Source organism: Erithacus rubecula, assembly GCF_903797595.1.
Source record: "Erithacus rubecula genome assembly, chromosome: 9".
Classification (NCBI taxonomy): domain Eukaryota; kingdom Metazoa; phylum Chordata; class Aves; order Passeriformes; family Muscicapidae; genus Erithacus; species Erithacus rubecula.
In genome coordinates, this window is record NC_136660.1 from 22,157,956 (window position 1) to 22,180,171 (window position 22,216).

The 22,216-nt window shown below is 57.1% G+C and overlaps 1 protein-coding gene and 1 long non-coding RNA gene across 3 annotated transcripts; one reads left to right on the top strand and one right to left on the bottom strand.

Annotated features, from left to right (window-relative positions):
* Positions 1-1,823: 1,823 nt before the first annotated feature.
* LOC306805100 lies at positions 1,824-6,411 on the top strand. The gene is made up of 3 exons (XR_013775116.1): positions 1,824-1,950; positions 2,338-2,507; positions 5,774-6,411. It is a non-coding gene; the product is annotated as an uncharacterized lncRNA (long non-coding RNA).
* A 5,627-nt stretch (positions 6,412-12,038) lies between these two features.
* LOC306805477 (solute carrier family 2, facilitated glucose transporter member 5-like) lies at positions 12,039-20,120 on the bottom strand. 2 transcript variants are annotated; one of them, XM_079313251.1, is made up of 12 exons: positions 19,890-20,120; positions 18,915-19,013; positions 18,296-18,456; positions 18,090-18,214; positions 17,732-17,877; positions 17,519-17,651; positions 17,010-17,197; positions 16,777-16,887; positions 15,528-15,629; positions 14,348-14,423; positions 12,768-12,895; positions 12,039-12,562 (listed from the first exon to the last, which is right to left on the bottom strand). In XM_079313251.1, the coding sequence occupies exons 1-12, from the start codon at positions 20,013-20,015 to the stop codon at positions 12,323-12,325; spliced, it is 1,635 nt and encodes a 544-aa protein (XP_079169377.1). In that variant the 5' UTR covers positions 20,016-20,120; the 3' UTR covers positions 12,039-12,322. The 2 variants fall into 2 exon arrangements, with proteins under 2 accessions (XP_079169377.1, XP_079169376.1); XM_079313250.1 differs by having other exon boundaries at positions 12,369-12,895.
* Between the last annotated feature and the right edge of the window lie 2,096 nt (positions 20,121-22,216).

The window sequence follows — 22,216 nt, forward strand, 5'->3', positions numbered from 1 at the left end:
TGTCCCATGGTTCTCTCACTGCAGGGAAGGTGCTGCAGGGCTGCTGCAGCATGGATGGTTGTGAGACCCCAGGCTGCTCAGGTCCAGGTCAGACACTGGGCACAGGGCTCCTCTTTCTGCCTGGGGCAAGGTCACTCACAGCAGTTTGTAGTTGTCCAGATTAAATTTCAGCACTGGCTGTGCTACAGAAAATGCTTGAGGGTTGTAAAAAGGTTCCTCCGTACTGAGGCCCTGGCTAAAACCCAGGATGTCTCTGCATACCACAATGGGCACTCTGTGCCTCAGTTTCCCTCCTTGCATTTCCTGAGGCTGTTTTTTCTTTGGGCAGGGTCTATATTTCTCTGGGTGTAAATAACATCCCAGTTCCTGAACATCCTTGGTAGCATTTAGTGGCTGTGAGTTGTGGCCAAGTAAAAGGTCAGTCCTCACCCCCAAACCAGCCTTTTTTCACTCCAAATGTGTGTGCCAAATAAGGCTCTGTGTTGCACCATGCTGGCATAGGGACCTTCCTCCATGGTGCCATGGACTCCTGACTTAAATCCTTTTGCAGCTGCTGGCCAAGCAAATGAGCTTGCTCAAGGGGTGAAAGAAGCAGCCTGTCCTTAGACCAGGGATCTCACAGAGGCAGAAGAACACAGAGGGCCAGATCCAAGCATCCCTGCACGTGTCCAGCTCCTGGCATGGCTCTGGCTGCCTGTCTCCACCATTCCAGCTCCTGCTTCTCTTTGCTGGCTTCACTCCTGTCCTGGTGATCAATGGGCTCTGGTTGGGCTGGAAAACAGCACAAACAGAGGCATTTACAAACCCGCTGTCTCTCCAACAGGGCCATAACTCAGGCTCCTTGTCACCGTGGGGAATGGGAGGCAGGAGCTCCTGCTTTGGTGGCAGCAGCACCAACATTTTTCCTCTCGTGGTAAATGTGTTACTTGGGGATAATTTACCTGCTTATGTCAAGTTTTTAAAAGAAACAGACTAGCTGCTGAGCAGCTCCTGACACTTGCAATGTGCATGGCATGAACACATGTCTACCCAGAGAAAAGAAATCACCTAAGCTGAAAGGACCTGTTTGTAAATGCCTGCACTGTGGAGTTGCATTCTCGGCGTGGAGTCCCTGCTGTCTAATACTGAGACTGAGATCTTGGCACAGTCCATCCATCCGTGGGGTCTCCATGGGTGCAGCCGCCTGCTGGTTCTGGCCAGGCTGCTCGGGGCTGGGTGTCCCCCTGTCCCAGTGCTGGAGCATCCTCTGCCCGCAGCCCTTCTCCAGGTGCGCGGATCGGGGCGTGTGGCAGATGCTGGTGCCGGTGCCCTGTGGTTGAACACCTTGCTGGGGACCCAGGGCGGCTGCGATGCTGCTCGGGCAGCCGCGACCTCGCCGGCAGCAGAGGGAGCTGGAGGACCGGGGATGGCATCACGGCAGAGGGAGGCTGCGCTGGGCTGGGCTGGGCTGCGCTGGGCTGGGCTGGGCTGGGCTGGGCTGGGCTGGGCTGAGCTGAGCTGAGCTGAGCTGGGCTGAGCTGAGCTGGGCTGGGCTGGGCTGGGCTGGGCTGGGCTGGGCTGAGCTGAGCTGGGCTGGGCTGGGCTGGGCTGAGCTCTATTGGGCTGGGCTGGGCTGGGCTGGGCAGCTCAGGGAGCCCCATGGCCAGAGAGAGACCCCTCTTGGCCCAGACCCTCCCCAAGCAGGGCAGCGGGAGGTGCCCCAGCCTGCGGAGTGTCCCCTCAGCCCCGTGGTGTCACCTCTCAGTCACATCACCTCTGTGGGCACCTCCTGAGCTGGCCCTCAATCCCTTCTCTGGGCTTTGAGGATCTCAGCCCTGCTGTTTCATTCTGGGGAGCCTCTCTCTGGTACAGTCCCTTGTCCCCTCTCTGTGACACAGTGCTTCTCATCAGCCTGAGGACCTGCTGGTGGGACAGCAAGGTCTCCAGGAAGCCCTGCTGGATATGATGGGGGTAAGGCCTCCATCCCTGGGAAGCATCCCAGGGCCAAGGTTGGGGTCCTACAGCATGTGGTGGGCACCTGTCACTGCCATCCCCAAGCCTCCTTGCCCGTAGGGAGCTGATTTATGTCTGGGCCAGCCTGCACTGACCTCCTGCTTGGGCTCAGGCATTATAACTAATGGCAGGTCACTGAGTACAGCTAAAGTGAAGTGGCTGGTGTGGGTCAGGGAGGAGGGGTGCAGAACTGGGGGTGTTGAGGATCCCAGTTCCAATGGCACAGCTGCCAGAGCAGTGAACAGCAGGGGTGAAGCAGCTGTAGCTCCCAGTATAACCCCTCCAGCCTATCGCCTGCTCCTGAGCTCTCTTTCTGACCATACTCTCCTTCTGTTTTAACCACAGGATGTTCTGGTATCAAGCCTGGAGAGGTGGCTCCTTGCTGTGGGGGAAACTGAGGCACACATGGACTGATGGTTTCATGAACATCACAGCAGAGCCAGGGAGGGCACCAGATATCTGAGCCCAGCTCCTGCCCAGGACTCGGGGTGAAGAACCAGGAGGACCTGATGCAGGTACAGTAGAGGGCAATGCCACAGTTGGTGGCCTGAAATGTCCCCTTTGGTCTGTTGCTCTCACCTTCTGCTTGATCCTTAGGGTGCAAAAATGTCCTGTGGGGGGTACTCCCCTCCTGTTCCCTCCTGACAGATATACCTCCAGGTCCCAGACCCCCAGTGCACATGAGCCCTGTGTCACTCAGCCCCACCACAGCATACTCCCTGTGTGTTTTGGCAATTAGCCCTGTTTGTTTTCCCAGCTGAAGTGGATAACCAGCCCAGCATCCAGCCAGGCTGAGCTTGGGGACAGCTATATCAGCTGCCACCCCAATCCCTGCCTGCACCAGCTGCTGAGGTGGGACCTGAACATGGCTGTAAACTTGGATATTCATGCACCCACCAGACAGCTGCTCCACATCCTAGGATGATGCCAGCCCGGCCTTCCAGCCTGGGTGGTCTCAGTCAGTTGAGGGGAGCCCTTGGGGTGCAGTAGAACACACCCAATGTCATTCCTGGCCACACACTGAGCTCCACTCTGCAGCAGTAAGGGAGAGTGTTTTTGCTGCCACCCTGCCTTTGTTCTCTCCTTGGGAAGGGGCAGAACACCAAAACATACCTGACTAAGGCATTAGGACTTCCCCCGGGATAAACTATATCTGCCTGCCTGCCTGTGCTGGGACAGGCTCATTTTTGGTGGACAGTATAGCCAAGGGCTGGGTGTGCAGGCTGCCAACCTCCTGTCTGGGCAAGCAGAGCTCTGTGAGCCTCTCCTGGCACTGCCTGGCCATCCCACAGGTGCAGTGGATCTGTCACAGTCCTGCCAGGCTCCTGCTGCTGGTCACAAACTGGAGGGTGTGCTGGTGTCCACACTGACACTCGTGCTTTCCAACTGGTAGCACACATTTCTGCTCCCAAGGAATGTTACTGACTTTGCAAGGCTGCAGCCAGAGCTCCCATCCTTCTAAGCAACCCCTTCCCAGCAAGTTTGACACATCCTCCACATGACCCCAATGCAGGTTGTATTTGCAATATTACAGGGGTGATTTATCTTTTTTAGGGTCCTTCTTAGGGCTAAGCTGGGTCCAGACAGCAGCAGCTTGAGGTCAATGCTTCAGCATCACCCTTGAGCACTGGCCTCTCAGAGCTCCAGGTGCAGCATCCAAAGCTCATCCCAGCTGGGGAAGCAAGTCCCCTGGTTGAACCTGCTGCAAAAACAGGAATTTGGTGCATTCCCAGCTGGCTCTCAGCAAAAGTGATATGTTTAAAATAATTTCCATGGCCTCTGCACTTGCTTGTGCTGCAGGATCCAGGAAAGCAGGTTTAATCTACGCTGCTAGGCATCACCAGAGGCTGAGTTTCATCCAGCAGAAGCTATTGGAAGACTTTGCTCAGCTCTCACTCTAAATAGATCTAAAATACAAAAATACAAAAGTTGATGAGCAACAGATAGGTGAGTCTGGCTTCAGATTAGTAGCTTTTACAACAGAGCTGGGATGCTCCCACTGACAATGGTTGCCATTTGGGATCAGTTTTGCTCCAGAAATATTTCAAGTTTGTCAAAACCCCTTTGAAGGCCTGGACAGGTGAAAAGAGCATGGGGAGCTGTAAATAAGTGTGAGCCTTAAAAAACTTCCTGAAATGACCAATAAATCCCCCAGGACATGAAAGGAATCATTCAGGGATCCTTCCTGAAGAAACGTAGCTCTCCATTGAAAAGGAAAAATATTTTCAAAAGCATGTTCAGAGCAGCACAATGGTGTCCAAGCCTCCTTCTCATCACCCAAGGACAGTGACATTTCCTGACAGGTCCTGTGCCATTTGCTCCCCATACCTTGCTGTGTTCTGCTAGGAATTATTAAGATGTATGGCACAAAGCCAAACAAATTGAGAACCTGAGCCTACAGACTGCCTGGCATGAGGTAAGTGCACGCTAGATGTGGCCAGGACCTGCAGCAGGAGATGCTGCTCTGTGCTGTCCTGTGGGGTGTAGAGTGTGTGTGGGGCTGCATCCTCTTTTCACCATCCTCATCAGGTCTGGTGAGGGCTGGAGTTTGCTCAGACTTTCCCTGCATATAGAAAAGATGGGAAAACTCCATCAGTGTGGCCCCTCAGCACATCTGCAAAGTGCAGTCAGGGGTAGATCCTGCCACACAGAAGGGTCCTGGTGGCAGTGCCACTGCTCCTCTCTCAGGAGCTGGATTGGAGGCACTGTTAGGTGACTCCACAGTCCACTGAGACACCCCACAAGTCTGATTCACATCTGTGAGTGCTCTTCAGATCTCTGGGGAGAGGACAGGGAACGAGTTGTCACTTGCACGTCTCTTTGTGCCAGTGAAAACACCCAGGGAGGCTGAGGATGTGGGGTAGGCAGAGGTGGAGGTGGAGATGGAGGTGGAGACCAGACCGACCTCCTTGCTGGGGAGCTGGGAGGGGGTGAGGGGTGTGCAGGCAGCCAGGTGGCAGTGGGAGGTGTGGGGACAGTGGGGAGGTGCCTGCCTGCCCCATCTGGGCTCCCCATCCAGGTTTGGGGTGTTTATCCCCACTGGGTACCCGCGGCAGGGGCTGACTCCTCCTTTCCCCCACCTCGCTGGCAGCTGCGGTGGTGTCCTTGTCACCAAGGGCACAGCCGTGGTGTGCTCACTGGGTACAGACACACAGAACCGGAGGGACTGACCCCCACACACAGCCGCCCTCTCCCTCTCTGTCCCAAAGCAAGTCGCTGCTTCCCCTGAGCCCCCCAGGGACCCCTGTTGCCCACCCCCTGTGTCCCCAGAGGAGCCGGCGGTCAGTGCTGGTGTCCCTGCTCCGCCGCAGGGTGACACGGTGACACGGTGACACGGTGACACCCCTCTGTGCGCGCAGCTCTCCCCCCGCGCTCGCACGCTGCAGCAGATGGTGGAGGTGACATTTGTCTCCGAGTGACGCATTTGACGGTGGCCGTGTCCCCCCTCCTCCCCTCGCCCTGGGTGGGGGAACCTTGAGCCCACCTGGCAGAGGCAAGATGGGCAGCACAGGCTGAGGGGTCCCCACCCCCCGGACATCTGCACCTCTGGTCCATCCGCATCCCCACGGCTCGGGGACACCCGGCAGCTGGGGGACATCGTCCCTGCGGGCGAGTGCCCGTCACCGTGGGGCGTGTGAGGGGGGGACTAGGTGGGAGCCGGGCACCAGGGACTCCTGTTCATTCTCCGTTTTCTGCCTTAATTAGAACCCGGAGAGACCAGGCGAAATCGCATTAGCGCGGGGCCCCGGTGCGCTGAGCCATCCATCTTTTTTTATTACAGCGTAATGGGGCTGCTCGCGAGGCGCCGTGCGATTTGTCACAGGCCTCGTTCCCTGATAACGGGCATTTGTCATCACTTTCTTCCCGTGTTAATGTCATCATCGGCGAGCTGACAGGCAGACCCGTTGAGGGAGCGCTGGCGACAGACCACATCCGTCAACCTAATATTTCCATGGCTGTGGGGATCAGCCGGGCTGCGAACACACATTAAAGCGCTTATGAGGGGAGGGGAAAAGGAAAGGGAAAAAAAAAAAAAAAAGGGTTGTCATTAATTAAAATGTTAGCGTGAGGGTGTGAGGGTGTGAGCGGGCGGCGCTGCGTGCGGGCGGGGGGCGCGGGGCAGCGCGGGTGCGGCGCGGTGCCCTTTTAACAGAGCTCGCATCAGCTCCTGAAACCCATTTAAAAGATATTTGGGGCTGGGGAATCAGCGGTGAGCACGGTGGAAAGGTCATTGTTAATAAGGGAGAGCGCAGGGGAGGGCGCAGGCATGGCCAGCGGAGGATGGAGATTGCCATCCCCTGGAGCGGGGGCGTGTGTCCCGCCGGGAGCGCTTGAGCCGCTCCTGCCATGGAGCGAGTGGCCTCAAAGCCACGTGGCAGAAGGATGAGGTAGGGAGAAGGAAACCCTGCAGTGGGGCAGTTCCACGGCTGGCCAAGGGCAGGAGTGGGGTGAGGGATGGGCTGTGGGGCTGTGACCGCTGCACACGGGTTTGGGACAGCGCTCTGCAGCTGCGAAAAGGGCTCGTGGCAGAACTCCAGAGGGTCAAACATGAGATGTCCCCGCTAAGCAGCCAGTGAGGAGACCAGCCCTGGTCCTGAGGTCGTTCAGTGACAAGGGGGCTCAGGTCACCAGCCCAGAACGTGTGGCTGTTGCCATGGAAATGGGTGGTGGTGACTGGGAGGAGCAGGTGTGGGGTATCTTGGGTTTTCCTGGCAGTGGGAGTTTGTTTTATGTACTTTTCTGGGGTTCCTGTGTCATAAAGAACAGGAACGCTTGGTGGGCTGCTTGCTTTATTTTGTTGGAATTTTTTCTTTTTTTTTTTTTTATTTAATTATCTTCTTGTGGGTTTTTGAGGATTTGGCAATGGGCATCTCAGTCAGATCTACCCAGCTGCCATGATGTACTGGTACAACCCCGATTTGCACTGCAAAATACAACTCTAGGGGTTCCTGCACAAATGAGACCAAAGATGCTGCTTCCTCTGCTCAAATCCCATCCTCAGGTTCCCTGGAAAAGCCCCCAATATTCCTCACCTGTGGCTGGACACAGGGCTAGAAGAGCAGGCCATGGCAGGGCACAGGCAGGTGTGGGCAGTGCTGAAACCCTGCTGGGTGCAGACAGCAGCTCAAGGTTTGAAAATGTGGCTGCACTGAGCCTTCACCCCCCTGTCCCCCATCCCAGGGATCGTCAAGGGCAGCCTGTGAAGGGGAACATGTGCTATAGCCCAGGAAAGCTCACGACTTTTTCATCCTCTCCTCTCCTCTCCTCTCCTCTCCTCTCCTCTCCTCTCCTCTCCTCTCCTCTCCTCTCCTCTCCTCTCCTCTCCTCTCCTCTCCTCTCCTCTCCTCTCCTCTCCTCTCCTCTCCTCTCCTCTCCTCTCCTCTCCTCTCCTCTCCTCTCCTCTCCTCTCCTCTCCTCTCCTCTCCTCTCCTCTCCTCTCCTCTCCTCTCCTCTCCTCGTTCCAGTGACAGGCTCTGTGCATGGGAAGGTCAGGTTTGGGATGAAGTGTGGGTGTTTTCAGAGATCTGGGTCCTTTATGTGCGTGCACACACATTCCCATAAGTATTTTCTGTAAGTGCACCCCAGACTTTGGCTCACTGGTGAGCACTGAGGATAGGTAGAGCTGGGAGGGAGTGGTTTTCTCCAGGTGCTGATGGGGAAACTGAGGCATGGAGCAAGGATTTACAGTCCTCGTCCACGCCGTGGGTCATCACATCAAACAGGTCATCCCATCACCAGCAGCATCCAACAAATCTGCAGAATCAGGGCAAAGGTGTGCAGGAAATTTTCTCGGGATTGCCCAGCAGTGGGCAGGCTCCCAGCCCTGTGACATCCCAACACCCCCGGCAGCAAACCCTGTCACCAAACCTCCCTGCACTGCATCTCCCCGCCATAAATCACTGCCCTGCATTGGCCGAGGACCTTTTAAAAAGGATTTATTAGGGGGGATTTAAGCGCAGGCAGCGGCAGTGTTTCATAAATCGAAAGGCAGTAGCGGCGGTGGTTACCGGGCCGCTCGGGGGGACACCCCGCTGTCCCCGCTGTCCCCGCTGTCCCCGCTGTCCCCGCTGTCCCCGCTCCCCCGGCCCCGGCCCGGCTCCGCCGCTCCCCTTCCCCGACTGCCGAGACCGCGAGTGCGGAAAATCCCCAGACAGGGAGTGTAAATGCTTGTTCTTTGTAAATGAAGAACATAATTAACATTAAATTAAGGTAATACAAATGAAGACAACACAGAGCCTGACAGGATGAGTGTTTGGGGAGGCAGTAGAGAGAAGTGATTCATATTTTTAATTTACTGTACAAATAGACTAGCAGGGCTGGGGGGAAAAGGGCCATCCAAGTGGAGTGGGGATTTTTTTTTCCCACTGTTGTTTTGCTGTGCTTTAAGCACACAATGACTATTAAAGTCAACTGCCCATATAATAGGACATCTCCTACATGACTGCTCTCTGAGAGGCAGCTTGCTGTAGCAATAAATTCTGGGAGTGCCATCTGCTGGTGTGCACCCTGTGCTGGGCACCCTCGCTCTGGCCACCCTGCTCCTGCCACCCCACAGCTGCTGCAGAGACCTGCAGAGCACCACCACGGCATCCATACAGAGTTACTGTATTTCTCACAGGGTAAGAAACACTTTCCCCCACCCAACTGTAAATATTTTTCATTATATATATATATATATATTTTTTTTTTTTTTTTTTTTCTGAGGTTGAGTGGGTATTGTTGATTCTGGGGAAACATTTGAGGCTTTTGAAAGATAGGAATCACTGTTCTCCACCTCTCTGAAGTGCTGGGTTTCAGCTGTGTGCCTGTTATCCAGGACACAGTAAAAAACCCACCCACTTTAGATTTTTACCTGCAGAAAAACTGTTGATCAGAGTCCATGAGAACTGCAGGCTGGACCTGGCTCTGCACTTCAAGATGAGACCTGTGGTTTCAGCCTGAGGAGGCCCTGCTGAGGGATGACTTTCAGCCAGGAGGGAGCCAGATTTATCATAGCATGAAAGTGTCCATGGGGCTGTGACACCTGGAATGGGCAGACCTACTCTGTGTCTGCATCCCTGGGAAACTCCTGACACCACCAGGTAAATGAAAAGCAAAAGAAAGTGCCAAGAGTACCCATTCTGTAATGAAATCACCCTCCCCAGGCAGAAGATGCCCTGGCATGGTGCTGAAAGATTCCTCTGCTATATCAAAACAGGAGAGGAATTTTCACCATTTGAGGAGATTGGGGGGCCTTTTCCTATCACTACAAGCCCTTGTACCAAGCCCCTTCCCAGTTTCTTGCAGCCCCTTTATCCAGTGAAACCTCTCCAGATCCTTCTCTTCTCCAGGCTGAACAACCTCAGCCATCTCAGCCTGTCTTCATAGGAGAGGTTCTCCAGCACTGAGCATCTTCATGGCCTCCTCTGGCCTTGTTCCAGCAGGTCCATGTCCTTCCTGTGCTGAGGACCCTGGGCTGGATGCAGTATTCCAGCTGGGAATCACTGGAGTGTACCAGAGGGACAGAATGCCTTGACCTGCTGGTCACACCTCTTGTGATGCAGCCCAGGATATGATTGGCTTCCTGGGCTGCAGGCATGGACTGCAGGGTCATGTCAAGCCTCTCATCCACCTCCAAGTCCCTGGATCAGTCCCCAAATCCCTTAAATACATCCAGGGCCCAGGCTGCAAACACAGGGTCTATTCACAAACCCAGCTGACCCCAAGCAATGCTCCCTGTGTCCAGCACCCTCCTCCCATGGCTGCTGAACTGGAAGCATGGACAACCTTAGTGAGACAAGAGGCAGGGACAAATTCTGCACCAGCCTCTGTGGGGCAACGGGGTTCTGCCTGCCCCAGCACCACTTTTTCCACGTGGAGTAAGAGAGAAGGTGGAGCACACAGGAACCCACCTCAGCCAGAACTGGTGGAGCCTCTGCAGTCAGGTGAGATGTGTGGGGAGTGAAGGCATCCCTGATGTGGTGACAGGGACAGTTTGCTGTTAGAACACCTGGTGAGACCAGTGCAAGAAGGTTTGGTGGACCCCCAGGATCCATCTTCCTGGAGCCCATCTCTGCTGGAGCCATAGGAATGAGGGCACTGGCAGGGTGTGAATGCCCTGTGGCTTGTCTGACCGTGGTCTGCAGCCACTTGGGGCCTCAGCAAACCCCAGTGACTGCACAGGGACACCAGGATGTGTCCAGCAAGCCTTAATCAGCTTTCCAATTGGGATGTGATCATTCACTTGGAGCCTACAGAGCTTCCATGAAGCATCTGCAGATATCCAGTGGCCATGACCATTGCCTTGAGGACCCCCATTCAAAGCATCTGGAGAGCTCCAACCAGGGTCTTCTCTCCCATTCCCCATTGTCCTGGGCTGAGCCCCAGCCCTCCATGTGAATACCTCAGCTCTTGAACCCACCCACCCTTTAGCACTGGGCACACCAGGAGGAGGCACTTGTGCACTTGGAGAAAGCCACCTTCATCGATGTTTCTGCAAACCTTAAGAGGATCAGCAGCATTTCCAGGTGTCCAAGCAATTCCTCAGACTCTCCTTTGCACCTTCTCCAGTCTTTCAAGGTCTGCTTGGACACTGCTAGAGAATACAGCCTTATGCTCACCAGACACAACCAGTGCTTTTGGAGGCCTTGGTCCAGGGAACTGGATTTTGATGTGGGGAAGCAGCTTTGGACATGGAAAAGCAGCTCAGAGCTCAGCCAGCCATATCCTTCCTGAGAAGCCTGCAGAGGAGCAGCTGGGAATGCCTCCCTGGCAAGACAAGCAGAGAGGAAGCCCAGATCCCTCTTTTGCAAGAGTACCAGGCCAGTGGTACTGACTGTCATAGGACAGTCTGAACTACAACCCCACAAAAAAGCCTTGCCCCAACAGCCTCAGAAAAAACTGATGAGTTGCCAGTGTTCCTTGGGCATGGGGGGGTTCCTCACCCCCAGGCCCTGATGGAAAGGAGGATGGACATGTCCTTTGACATGCTACCCTCAAATGAGTCCCCAGGAACAAATGCATCCAAAGGTACCATAGAATTTTGCCAGTGACCCCCAGTCTTTGGAAACAGAGCACTTCTGGCTCTGGTGGCATCCAAAACCCTGACAGAAATGGGTCCTGACCCCACATTTCCCATGTCTGCCCCATTACTTAGAGCAGTCCTTGGCCAAAGAGCAACATTCCAAATCCTTGGCTGTGCCAGGACCCCAGGAATGGGGGGGCTGGTCCCAGGGGGGCCATTACCTCCCACATGGAGGGCAAGGGGCATCCTCCAAGCTGCCCCACATGCTGGGTAGGAGAGATAGATAAATACCAGAATAAATAAATACAAGTGGCAAAGAGGCCTGAAATGATGCTGTCGTTTGCTGGGAATGAGAGACACAAGTGTAATTTAGGTTTTGATATTATCAAAGTCTCGCTGCTCTAAAACAGCAGGGCACTCAGTGCCTCATTAATAAAGGATAAACTTGGAGTCTATTTACAATGCACTTTTTGGGGTTATTTACACTCCATTATACATATGTAATGCTGCACATATTTACCGCTCTGTTCTCTGCCGAGAGCAGCGGCTGGGAAGGAGGAGGAGTGGGAAGGGCTGATGCTGGGGGCTGTGACCCTGCCCCCAGATGTCCCCTAAACAGCCCAAGGTGCTCGAGAGCCCCACGCTGCTGGCTGAGGATGGACAGGACAGGACCAGGCCCTGGGGACCCAAGTCAGCCCAGTCCTTGTGTCCCCATGGTCCAGCACCCAGAGGGGCCCTGAGGCTGTGCCAAGGGCTGCAGGAAGGGTGGGCTCCTCACTATGTGACCACAGCTCAGAGCTGCTCCATGTCCCTTCTGCAACAGCCTCCAGCTTTGCATGGTCAACCTGGGGTGAGATGAAAGAGCCTGGGATCCATCCTGACCACCCTGCCTAGAAAATGTGAGGTGACTTTGACCTTTCCAATCAGTCACAGTGGGGAGGAGGACAAGCCCCTCTTCCCATTCTGCTCTTCCCTGGTGCTGGAGAGGTACCCGCCTATTCCAGCACACTCCTGCTTGCTGCAATTCCAGGCTAAACAATGGTTCTGGTGGCAATGCTCTTTATTAAGCAGCTCATGCCAGAAGCTCTTACAAGGCCCCACACCCAGGAGCAATGAGAACCCCCTCCCTCAGGACATCCCCTTGTCTCTGTGGGGACATCTCTTCCAGCATAGGGATCATGCCCAGCAGTCAGTGCAACCTTGGTGCACCAATGGGGCTCATCCTGGGGGCAGATTGTGCCACGGAGAGATGTGCTGGGAGACCCAGAGAGGACCAGGGTGGAACAAATTGGCTGCCACATCCTTCCCCAGCCCAGCCCACTCAGGTCAGGGCAGGCTGGAGCCGGAGCCCTCCAGGGAGCTGCTCTCCAAGGTGCCATAGCCATCGAGCTTCATCATGCCAATGAGATGGGCTGGGGCGCAGAGGACGGAGCGGCGCGTGGCGAAGATGTGGCTGATCTCCATGAAGGTTTTGTTCTTGGTCTCAGGGATGACAAGGTAGACGTACAGGGCCACCAGCAGGCAGACACCACAGAAAACCAGGTAGCAAAAGGCACCAGCTGACATCTGGGGACAAGAGCAGGGTGAGGCAGAGCCAGGCACTGCCAGACTGGGCATGGCACCGGGCAGTGTCCCCTCCCTTCAGCTGCCCTGGGCTGGCTCTCTCCAGCACTGAGCTGAGCCAAGAGCACGGGCATCCCTGCTTGGTACCCCATCCTGGGAGAGCAGCAGGGCTCTTCCCTCCATCTCCCAGGGCCCTCTGAAGTGGTACCTGCAGGAAGGGGAAGATGAAGCCGACGGTGAAGTTGCAGAGCCAGTTGAGGGAGCCCCCCACAATGTAGGCAGCCGGGCGGTGCGACTGCATGAAGAGCTCAGCTGTCATCAGGAAGGGGACACCAGCTGCAGAGGGAGGGGACAGACCAAGGCTGTGGGGCACAGGCTGACCCCAGTACCCCTGGGGTCAGCAGGTTCTGCCCACCTCAGTCCTGTGGCCAAAGGGCAGGAGCCCAGTGAGACCCATGGTTCAAACTGGTGGTGCTGGGAGAGCTGGAGCAGACAGGGAGTGTGGTGGAACAGTGTCCTACCCTTGGTCTCCCTTGGGATATGTCTTGGGGGGTGGGTGATATCTCCCTGACATCCCACACTGGCACATACTGGGTGCCCAGGCCTGTTCCCCAAGTTCCATGACTGGAAAGTTTCAGACTGAGTCAAAGGTGGAACATTTAATGTGGATCCTTGTTTTCAAAAAATGTTTCTAAATGCTGATATGTTAAATCTCATAGAGATCACAGGCATAGAGAAACTTCTTCCTGGCACCCTCCATAATGCACTTTCCTGACTCCCTTGATCAAAACATTTAGAAAAATTCCTTCTGTCAATCAGCTTTTGTTGCCACTGTGGACGATTCAGGGAGGAAAGAAGCAACCACTCCTTTGAGCATCAGAATCTCCCACAGCACACAGAAATGCTATTTTCCAACCTGCTTTTCCCATGTATAGTGAAAAAACCCAGAATGTATGGAAGTGGTTTCACAAGCCAACTTGTAAGTGGTCTGAAAACTGGACACAGGTTGTGGCTATCTTCTAGAAGGACTTAGCCTCTCCAGCCAAGTGTCACTGAGCCAGAAGTTCTGGGGGACAGGATCTGAGGTCCAGAGTACAGGAATCTGACAAGGGATTGTATTTAATATGGTGACATGCCTCGGGTCCCCACCTGCCTGGAACAGGGCTGGCTGGACTTCTTTATAAATGCAGGGAAAAGATGAACCAGAAAACAAGTGTAAGAAGTGAGGGAGGACTAGATCCCCTGATGGACTCTTACTCACAGCTCGCCCAGAACAGAGATATATATTTTTTTTTGTTTTAAAACTCCTATTCATCATTGTTTGTGAACAATGAGCCATTAAAATCCTAATTAAAGATGTAATTACAGTGAATAAAGTCTGGGCTGAGGATGAATTATAGATCTGTTAAGAGCTCTGCTAATACATCAACTGGGTAAACCAGTCCAGGTTTCACTCCTGGCTGTTGGAGCCTGCACTCCATTAGGGGCAGGATGGTTCTCACCAGCTGCACTGATGGGAGTGGTGACACCTCCACAGAGGTCTGGGGAAGGTTGCCAGGGCTTTCACTCTGCTTCCTGGAGCATGGCCCAGGAGGAGCAGGTAGAGTGTGCCCCGGGGATGTGTGGGGCAGTGGGGTCTGGTGGGGTTTCACTTGGAGCTACAGCATCATAAACCAGGGCTGACCACGGGCACGGGGCCAAGGCTCGGGTCCTGTCACCTGCTGCAAACCCCCCTGGTCTCTGGAGCCCCCATTGCCACCCCACGGATTCAGGTTGCCCCAGACCCACCTGGTCCCATGCAGAAGCCAGCGATGATGCCGACCACGCAGGCGACGCTGACGTAGCGCATCCAGGGCAGGGCAGCCTGCGGGGGGACACGGGCTGGGGAGCTGGGGGAGCTGCTGGGGGAGCTGCTGGGGGAGCTGGGGGAGCTGGGGGAGCTGCTGGGGGAGCTGCTGGGGGAGCTGCTGGGGCTGGGGAGCTGCTGGGGGAGCTGCTGGGGGAGCTGCTGGGGCTGGGGAGCTGCTGGGGCTGGGGGAGCTGCTGGGGCTGGGGGAGCTGCTGGGGCTGGGGAGCTGCTGGGGGAGCTGCTGGGGCTGGGGGAGCTGCTGGGGGAGCTGCTGGGGCTGGGGGAGCTGCTGGGGCTGGGGGAGCTGCTGGGGCTGGGGGAGCTGCTGGGGGAGCTGCTGGGGCTGGGGAGCTGCCGGGGGAGCTGCTGGGGGAGCTGCTGGGGCTGGGGAGCTGCCGGGGGAGCTGCTGGGGGAGCTGCTGGGGGAGCTGCTTGGGCTGGGGAGCTGCTGGGGGAGCTGCTGGGGGAGCTGCTGGGGGAGCTGCTTGGGCTGGGGAGCTGCTGGGGGAGCTGCTGGGGGAGCTGCTGGGGGAGCTGCTGGGGCTGGGGAGCTGCTGGGGGAGCTGCTGGGGGAGCTGGGGGAGCTGCTGGGGGAGCTGCTGGGGAGCTGGGGGAGCTGCTGGGGCTGGGGAGCTGCTGGGGGAGCTGCTGGGGCTGGGGAGCTGCTGGGGCTGGAACTGAGCTTCACACCCAGCACCCCGGGACACAGGTCCATACCTGCCCTCAGCTTTTGGGGACAGTGGCCACACATTGGTGAGATGCAGACAAGCAGTGGTGGTCTGGGGTAAAGCTGGTGGGGTCAGCCCCAGCCAAGCCCAGCAGCTCATGATGCTGCAGTACCCCCCGCCCTGGCATTCCACACCTGCCTCTCTGGAAACAACTAATTCTGAAAAAAAACTACCAGAAGTAGCAGGATTTTTCTCATATGGATTTGTGTTTGGTTTTTTGGTTATTCTTGGTGCTAAATTTACCTTCTCTTTAACTCTGAAGGGAAAACATGATTTGGAAGAGCCAACTCACCTCTCATTTCCATGCATACTCTTTCCCCCAGGATTCTACCCATCCCTCCACCCCCGAGCCCCAGGCAGTGTCCTGGGGGTGGCAGTGGCCAGGCCCTACCTGCAGCAGCAGGGAGATGGTGATGCCAGCTGAGCAGACACCCATGGCACAGAAGCCGGTGATGATGAGGGGCCGCCTGCCCACCCTCTCAATTGTGAAGCACTGCCAGGAGAGAGCAGACACTGACAGGGGGCTGGGGAGCTCCGAGGTGGATGGGATCACCCCTGAACCTCAGATCCAGCTGAAGGTGGGAGGAAGCTCCTGGTGGCACCTGGGGATCGGGGGCAACCCCAGCTCAGAGTTCCAGGGTTGGGGCTTGGGCATGGAAAGTGCCTGGGGTGAGCATGCATGGGGCAGGAGATGGGTCCCACAGAGCAGGGGTTAGGGTGCAGGGTTGGGGCTGGAAGCCACACTGGCATCAGTGCCAGGTGGAGGTTCTGGGGCACAGGGTGTTTGTGGGCAGTGGGCAAAGCAGGGTGTAGGCAGGCAGAGCAGCAGCAGTGGGAGCAAGCAGGGTATTGACAGCAGAACAAATGCCTGTAATTTTATAACCAATCTCAGCATGTCCATCGGGGGCCATTTGTGGGGCTGCTCCCAAGCAATCTGGCTCTATGCTGGGCGACTGCTGGGGGCTGGGACACCACACAGACAGGGGAGGGGAGAAGGGGGTACCCTTCAGAGAGGCAGGGGACCCCACTCTGCTCTGGATTGGGCTATGGGAGAGGGGAGCAGCCCCCCACTCATCCTCTGCTTTCTGGGAGCAGCCAGCCCCATCCATCTCTGTAATTGTCAGGGAGCGGATTTAGTGCTGGGTGGCTTGGGCTGGCCCTGGGTGACACTTGCAGATGGGACAAGGGCCATAAATCTGCCTGGCCCAGTGCTAACTCTCCAGCTAAATGAGGGCTGGCTGGGGGGCAGGGCTGCTAGCCTGGGGCCAGGCCAGTGCTTGGCTGGGGGCAGGGGGAAATGGGGACACATGTGGCTCTGCTAACATAGGGACAATGAAAGCAAGAGCCAGAAGGAACTTATAGTCCCCTCCATCATCTCCAACTTGCTCTTTGCCTGCCATCTCTACCCAATCTCCCTGCTACTCTAAAATTACCCCACTACTCCTAAATGTGACTCCTAAATTGAACCTGTCTCATCCCATCTCCCATCCCTTCATTTCCATGCCAAATACTTTGCCCCCCAGAAAAGGGGCTGTGCTGTGGCACAGACTGTATTTGGGGGTCCCCCCTGTTTGATGGTGCTGGGAGCTGGCAAGAGGGCTCTGGCATGGAGGGGCTGTGTCCATCTGTGCCTCACTCACCCCGATCAGCCCAGCAACGACCTCGATGGCGCCGGTGCCCATGGTGGTGTAGGGGATCTGGGACACGGGGATCCCGGCGTTCTTGAAGATGGTGTTGGTGTAAAACCAGATCTGCCGAGGAGGGGACACAGCATGAGCCAGGGATGGAGCCAGGGGGCACTGGAAGAAATGAGCTGCCGGGTCTGAGCTCAGCGCCCAGAGCCGTGTCTGGGGCAGGACCGTGCGGGGCTTACGGCATCGATCCCCGAGAGCTGCATGCCGGCGTTGAGCACCGCCACCGAGAGCGTCTGCCAGCGCACCGAGCGCTCCCGCAGCAGCTGCCACACTGACACCATCTCCATGGAGGACAGCGCCCGCTGCTCCTCCTGCATCTCCTCCACCACACCCTGCACATCGTGGGTCCCCAGGAACCGGTGCAGTGCTGTGGGGAGAGAGGGGCCGTGGACACGTGTCCCCAGCACAGGGTGGATGCTCACAGGGGCGGGGATTGGCTCTACCCTGTCCCATCCTCCCAGCCTCCCTATGGGGATCAGCATCCATGGGAAATGGGGAAAAGCCTCACACCACAGTGCTGGGCACCGTGGAAATGCTGTGGCACAGCCAGGTGGGACAGAAGGGCTGAATCATCAGGACTGCAGTGGGCTGTCAGGGCTGTATGGAAGACTGCCATGAGGATGCACCTTGGTCTACGAGAAGCACCCAGAACTTCCCAGAGCCAGTCTCCCCCAGGAAATCCCCTCACCTTTGGTGGCCCCATAGACATCGTTTCTCTCTATCAGCAGGTACCGAGGGCTCTCAGGGAAGCAGTGAAGCAGCAGGAGCTGGAGGGAGGCAGGAACAACCACCACTGACAGGAAAAGGGGCCAGAACCTGTCCTGAGAGGAGTTAAAATGGGATGTGTCATGGAGAGGCCAGAGCAGTGCCCAGCATGTGTGGACTGGGGTATTGTGCTCACCTTGCCCAGCAGCTCTGGGAGGCCCAGGACCTGGGCAGAGAAAACCCCCAGGCAGATGAAGATGCTGGGCATGAGGCCCAGGAATCCCCGCAGGTTCTTGGGAGCGATTTCTCCCAGATAGAGGGGCACCACACTGAGACAGATACCTGGGGATGGCAGAGGCAGTAGGGAGAAGGGCACCAAGCCAGACCCTTGGTCTATCTCCACCCATACCCAGCATCATTTACAGTGGCGTTGGAGGTGGCCCTGGCTGTACCAAGAACCCTTCCACAGAGCCTGTGGGGAATATGAAGCCTTCTCCATCCCCCTAGGAATGACTGTAGGGGACTGGGCATGAGGAAGGGGCTGAAACACCCACCTGAGTGCAGCCCTGTGATGGCACGGCCGATGATCACCATCTCAGGGGACCCCAGCTCCCGGCTGAAGCCCATGAAGCCGCCGGCCAGCAGGACGAGGAGAGCGCTGCGGCTCAGAGCTCCATTCCTGGCGGGACACGCAGCAGGGCAGCTCCTCCAGCCCCATCCCAGCTCCCAGACACCTTGGCCCGTGGGGTGACACCCTTACCTGCCGAACTGCTCCACCAGCAGCCCCACCAGCAAGGAGCCCAGCAGCCCGCCCAGGGCGAAGATGGAGACGGTCAGGGCGTAGAGGAGGGTCAGGGGGCCAGGGGCCAGCCCGTGCCCGAACCGCTGGGACCACGTGGCGTTGTAGAAAGCCTTTATGTGCTGCAGGGCAGAGACACACAGGCACAGGGTGTGTGGGCAGAAAGGGGGAGACAAGGGAAGACAGGGACTATAGGGTTTAACAGCATTATCATATCATGGATTTATCAGCATTAGAGGAGACGCAGGGCAGAGCATTTTTGGGGATGGCTGGCATGTGCTGCTCAGGAAGTCTCAGCACCTGAGATGAGTCACCTAAGGATGACTTAGAGACACCACAGAGAGCACTCAAGCTAGAGCAGGGAGGTTGTGGCCAGCGCTCCAGGCCCTCTTTTCTCAGGGACCAGTAGTGTACATGAACATGGACTTTGATGTCTCTCCCATGCCTTTCCTCGCTGGGTGACCGCTCAAGGAAAATGCCAGTGTTTTGATGTGGGGCTTCTGGACAGCTGTCCCTCCACCCTCCAGGGGAGGAATGCAGAGCTGTTTTCCCTGCTCCCAGAGAGCTGCCCATCCCTTACCTCTGCTGGTGAGTTCACCACAGCAAGGTTGTAGCCATAGAGCATGGAGGAGCCGAAGGACACCAGAAGGGTGACAGACAGCAGGGAGAAGGTGAGATGCTAGGAAAGAGGAGGAAGGATCAGCACAGCCCTGGCCAGCAGAGCCAGGAGTCAAGGTGTCATGAACTGCCCCTTTTCCAGTAGGGATGACCCTGGCCCGGAGCAAAGACCTCAATGCAATGGAATCTTGTGTTGAGCACTGCTTTCTGCCAGTGCCCAGCACCCAGCCCAGCTGATCCAGCTTCCTCGTGGCTGTCTTGTGGCCGTGGTGTGAGGTTTTTTACCGTAGCCATGACCCAGCCTGGGTAATCTGGGCACCTCTGCCCAGCTGGGAGGGGCAGAAGATGGAAAGGGGCAGGTGGAGAAAGGAGGGACACCCATCCCTCTACCTCAAATGAGCAACTGAATGGTGCTGGCAACACCATTGAAAGGTCCCCGTGGAAGGTGCCAGCCCACCCCAAAACACCACATGGCCCCACCTCCTAAACCCTCGTCCCCTCCAGCACCTTTGTGTCCCGCTCCAGCTGCTCGGGGTCCTCACTGCGGGGGAACAGCCACCCTGCAGCTCTGGATCGGGGTGCTCAGGACCATTCAGAGCCCCCCAGCCGCAGGGACAGTCCTGGTGCTGCCCCCCGGAGCAGTGAATGTCCCCGGAGCGACGGGCTCGAGGGGTGCGGACATGGGGTGAGCCTGCAGCCCCAGGACAGCCCCGCTCCCCAGAACCCACAGCCCGCCCTCCTCGCAACACCCCGCACGGTAGCCGGATTGGCAGCACCCAGCAGCTCCCGGCTCACGCACAGCAAATCCCCCCTAATCCCACCAGGAATCCCAAGCCGGGAAAGAGGGGAGGGGGATGTCAGGACGAGGGGTGTCAGGGACACCGTGGGGCAGAGAGGAGCAGGGATGGGGAGCCCTCCCAGCCCGCAAGGAGCTCACCCCAGCGATGTCCCCGCCGGGCCCCTTCCCGAGCGGCGGCGCGGGGCTGCAGGCGGAGCGCGGGGAGAGAGGAGGAGAAGGGGAGGAAGGCAGCCCCGGTCCGGCGGCCCGGCTGGTCTCTCCCATTTTTAGATAGGAGAAGGAGGGGGTGAGGGAAGGGAAGGCAGGGCAGGGCAGGGCAGGGCAGCCCGGCGCCCCCGGGGCTCATTGGAGGCTCCGGAGCGGCCGGAGGAGGAGTCCGGGAGCAGGGGCAGCACCTCCGGGCTGCTCAGCCCGCTGAGGGGTCACGGCCCAGCCCGGGGACAGAGGAACCACCGACGGGATGCCCTGCCACTGCTAAGAGCTCTCGCATTCCTGTAAACGGGAGTGACCCCAGGAACCGCAAGCGGGGCAACATCGCTGCACCATCCCGGGCTGGGGCGAAGGGGCTGCCCCACATCACCCGACAGCCCGAACAGCTCCGGCCTCCTTCCCACCGTGGGGTAGATGAGCTCCATCCCCTGCGCTCGGCAGCGCCCGGCAGCCCACGGCCACGGCTCGAGGCAGCCGCGTCCCCGACACGGAGGGACGCAGCTCCCAGCCCCGGAGAGGAGAGAATCGGCTCATGGCTGCTCAGAGGAATCCAATTTTGCTGCGGCCAGGAGCTGCCTCCCCTGCTGCTAATGAAGTGCCTTTAATTAGCAGCCTAATAGCAAGCTCTTAATTTGTCGAACAGCCAGTTGAAAGGATGGGGACCCCACTAAGCCACGGCTGGCAACAGCTCCAAGGGCTTAAAAGGGACAGGTCGCGACAGGCTGGCCCCACTCAGGACAGTCCTGCGGGGGCAGGAAAGTGGAGCAGAGCTGGGAGAGCTGCATGGGCACCCCCAGGCTGCAGTGTCAGCCCCAAACGGGCTGTGTGGGGTGAGAGAGAGCTCAGGCACCGCTTTCTCCCACGGAGAATGTTCCAGCTGTGATCTCCTCCCTGCCCATGAGCCTCCAACTCTTCCTGAAGGCATCAGGCCCTCTCCCCCAGCCACCAGCCCATGCCAGCCTGCCAGTGTTCAGTTTTCCAAGGGCTGGTCCCTGCTCAAGAGTTCCTGTGTCTTGGCCAGACCCAGTTTCTCCAAATCTGGATCAGAGCATCAGCTTTACCTTTGTGTGAGTGTGCTGGGTATGGGGGGGGTCTCTCTTTATACAGAGATCTGATCTTGGAGACAGGCACACAATGGAGGAGACCTGCAGGAACCACAGTCCTTCTGGGGATGGTCCTGGTTCTTCCCCATAGCAGCAGGATGAAGATTCATTTTAATGGATGTGTGAGAAGTCTCAGCAAGAGAACATGCAGCCTGTGGGTCCCAGCCATGCCCAAAACTCCTGCAGTGCTGCAGGGCAGCCCTAACCATGCCCAGGACTTACCCCAAGCCCTTGCTAAGAGAGGGCAAAGCAGCAAACCTGGGACAGGATGATGAGCCAGGCTGTGCTGTGTCCTGCAGCCATGCTCCAGCTCTGGTCATTGATGTACATGGCTCATCTCTGGGAGCAGCACATGCAGGGTTAAATGTGTCCAGTGGTCTCTGGAAAGAGCACTGGAAAGAGGAAACAGCAGCAGCCATCTCTCCCCCACCCTGTACTCTACCAGCAAGTACCTACCAAAAAACCCTCCTGAAATTCCCAGCTCCTCTGCACCGAAGCCCATCCCCATCCCCAAGCCCCTCCTGCTGTCACACAGCCTCATGCTGGGGACCAAGCAGGGACATTCTCTGGACATTGCTCCATGCCTGGGGCTGGCTGCTGCCTTGATTTAGGGAGCAAATATGGGTTATGGTCACTGTTTCCCAGCAGTGGCTGAAATGCTGGGAGCAGAGACTTAGCAGCAGATGCAGAGGTGAGAAACTCGTGGTGGGACAGGAAGAGGGAGGAGGAAAGCCTGGAGTACTAATTAAGGATCACCAGGGGGCTGGGTTAATTGGAGACACTCCTGTGACCTGACCCGATGACAGTGGCACACGACAGACAAGGGCTGGTGAGAAACAGCCACTGCTCTGATCTGCAAGGGAGCGTGTCTCCACATTTTACAGGCACTCCTCCCCTGCCTCCATGCAAGATATCCCTGGCTAAAAGTGGCTGTGAGCCCCGATCCCCACCCATCATCACTCCCAGAGCTCCTGTTGCACTCTTTCCTCGCTGCTGCCCCAGACTCCAGACACAGCACTGGGGCTGTCCCTGTCCCAGCACTCTGTGCCATGGGATGCCAAGGCACCTGACACAGCACCTGAGGCACACAGACACCCATGAGAACCAGGAGAGGCACAGCAGCAGGTGTAGGTGGTCCCAGCACACATTCTG

Excerpts from the sequence above, each read along its gene's own strand:
- LOC306805477 (XM_079313250.1), bottom strand. The coding sequence starts at position 20,015 with ATGGGAGAGACCAGCCGGGCCGCCGGACCGGGGCTGCCTTCCTCCCCT. Across the intron at positions 17,652-17,731 it reads TCCCAGAGCTGCTGGGCAAG|GACAGGTTCTGGCCCCTTTT; the intron begins GTGAGCACAATA and ends AACTCCTCTCAG. Across the intron at positions 16,888-17,009 it reads AGCTCTCGGGGATCGATGCC|ATCTGGTTTTACACCAACAC; the intron begins GTAAGCCCCGCA and ends CCTCCTCGGCAG.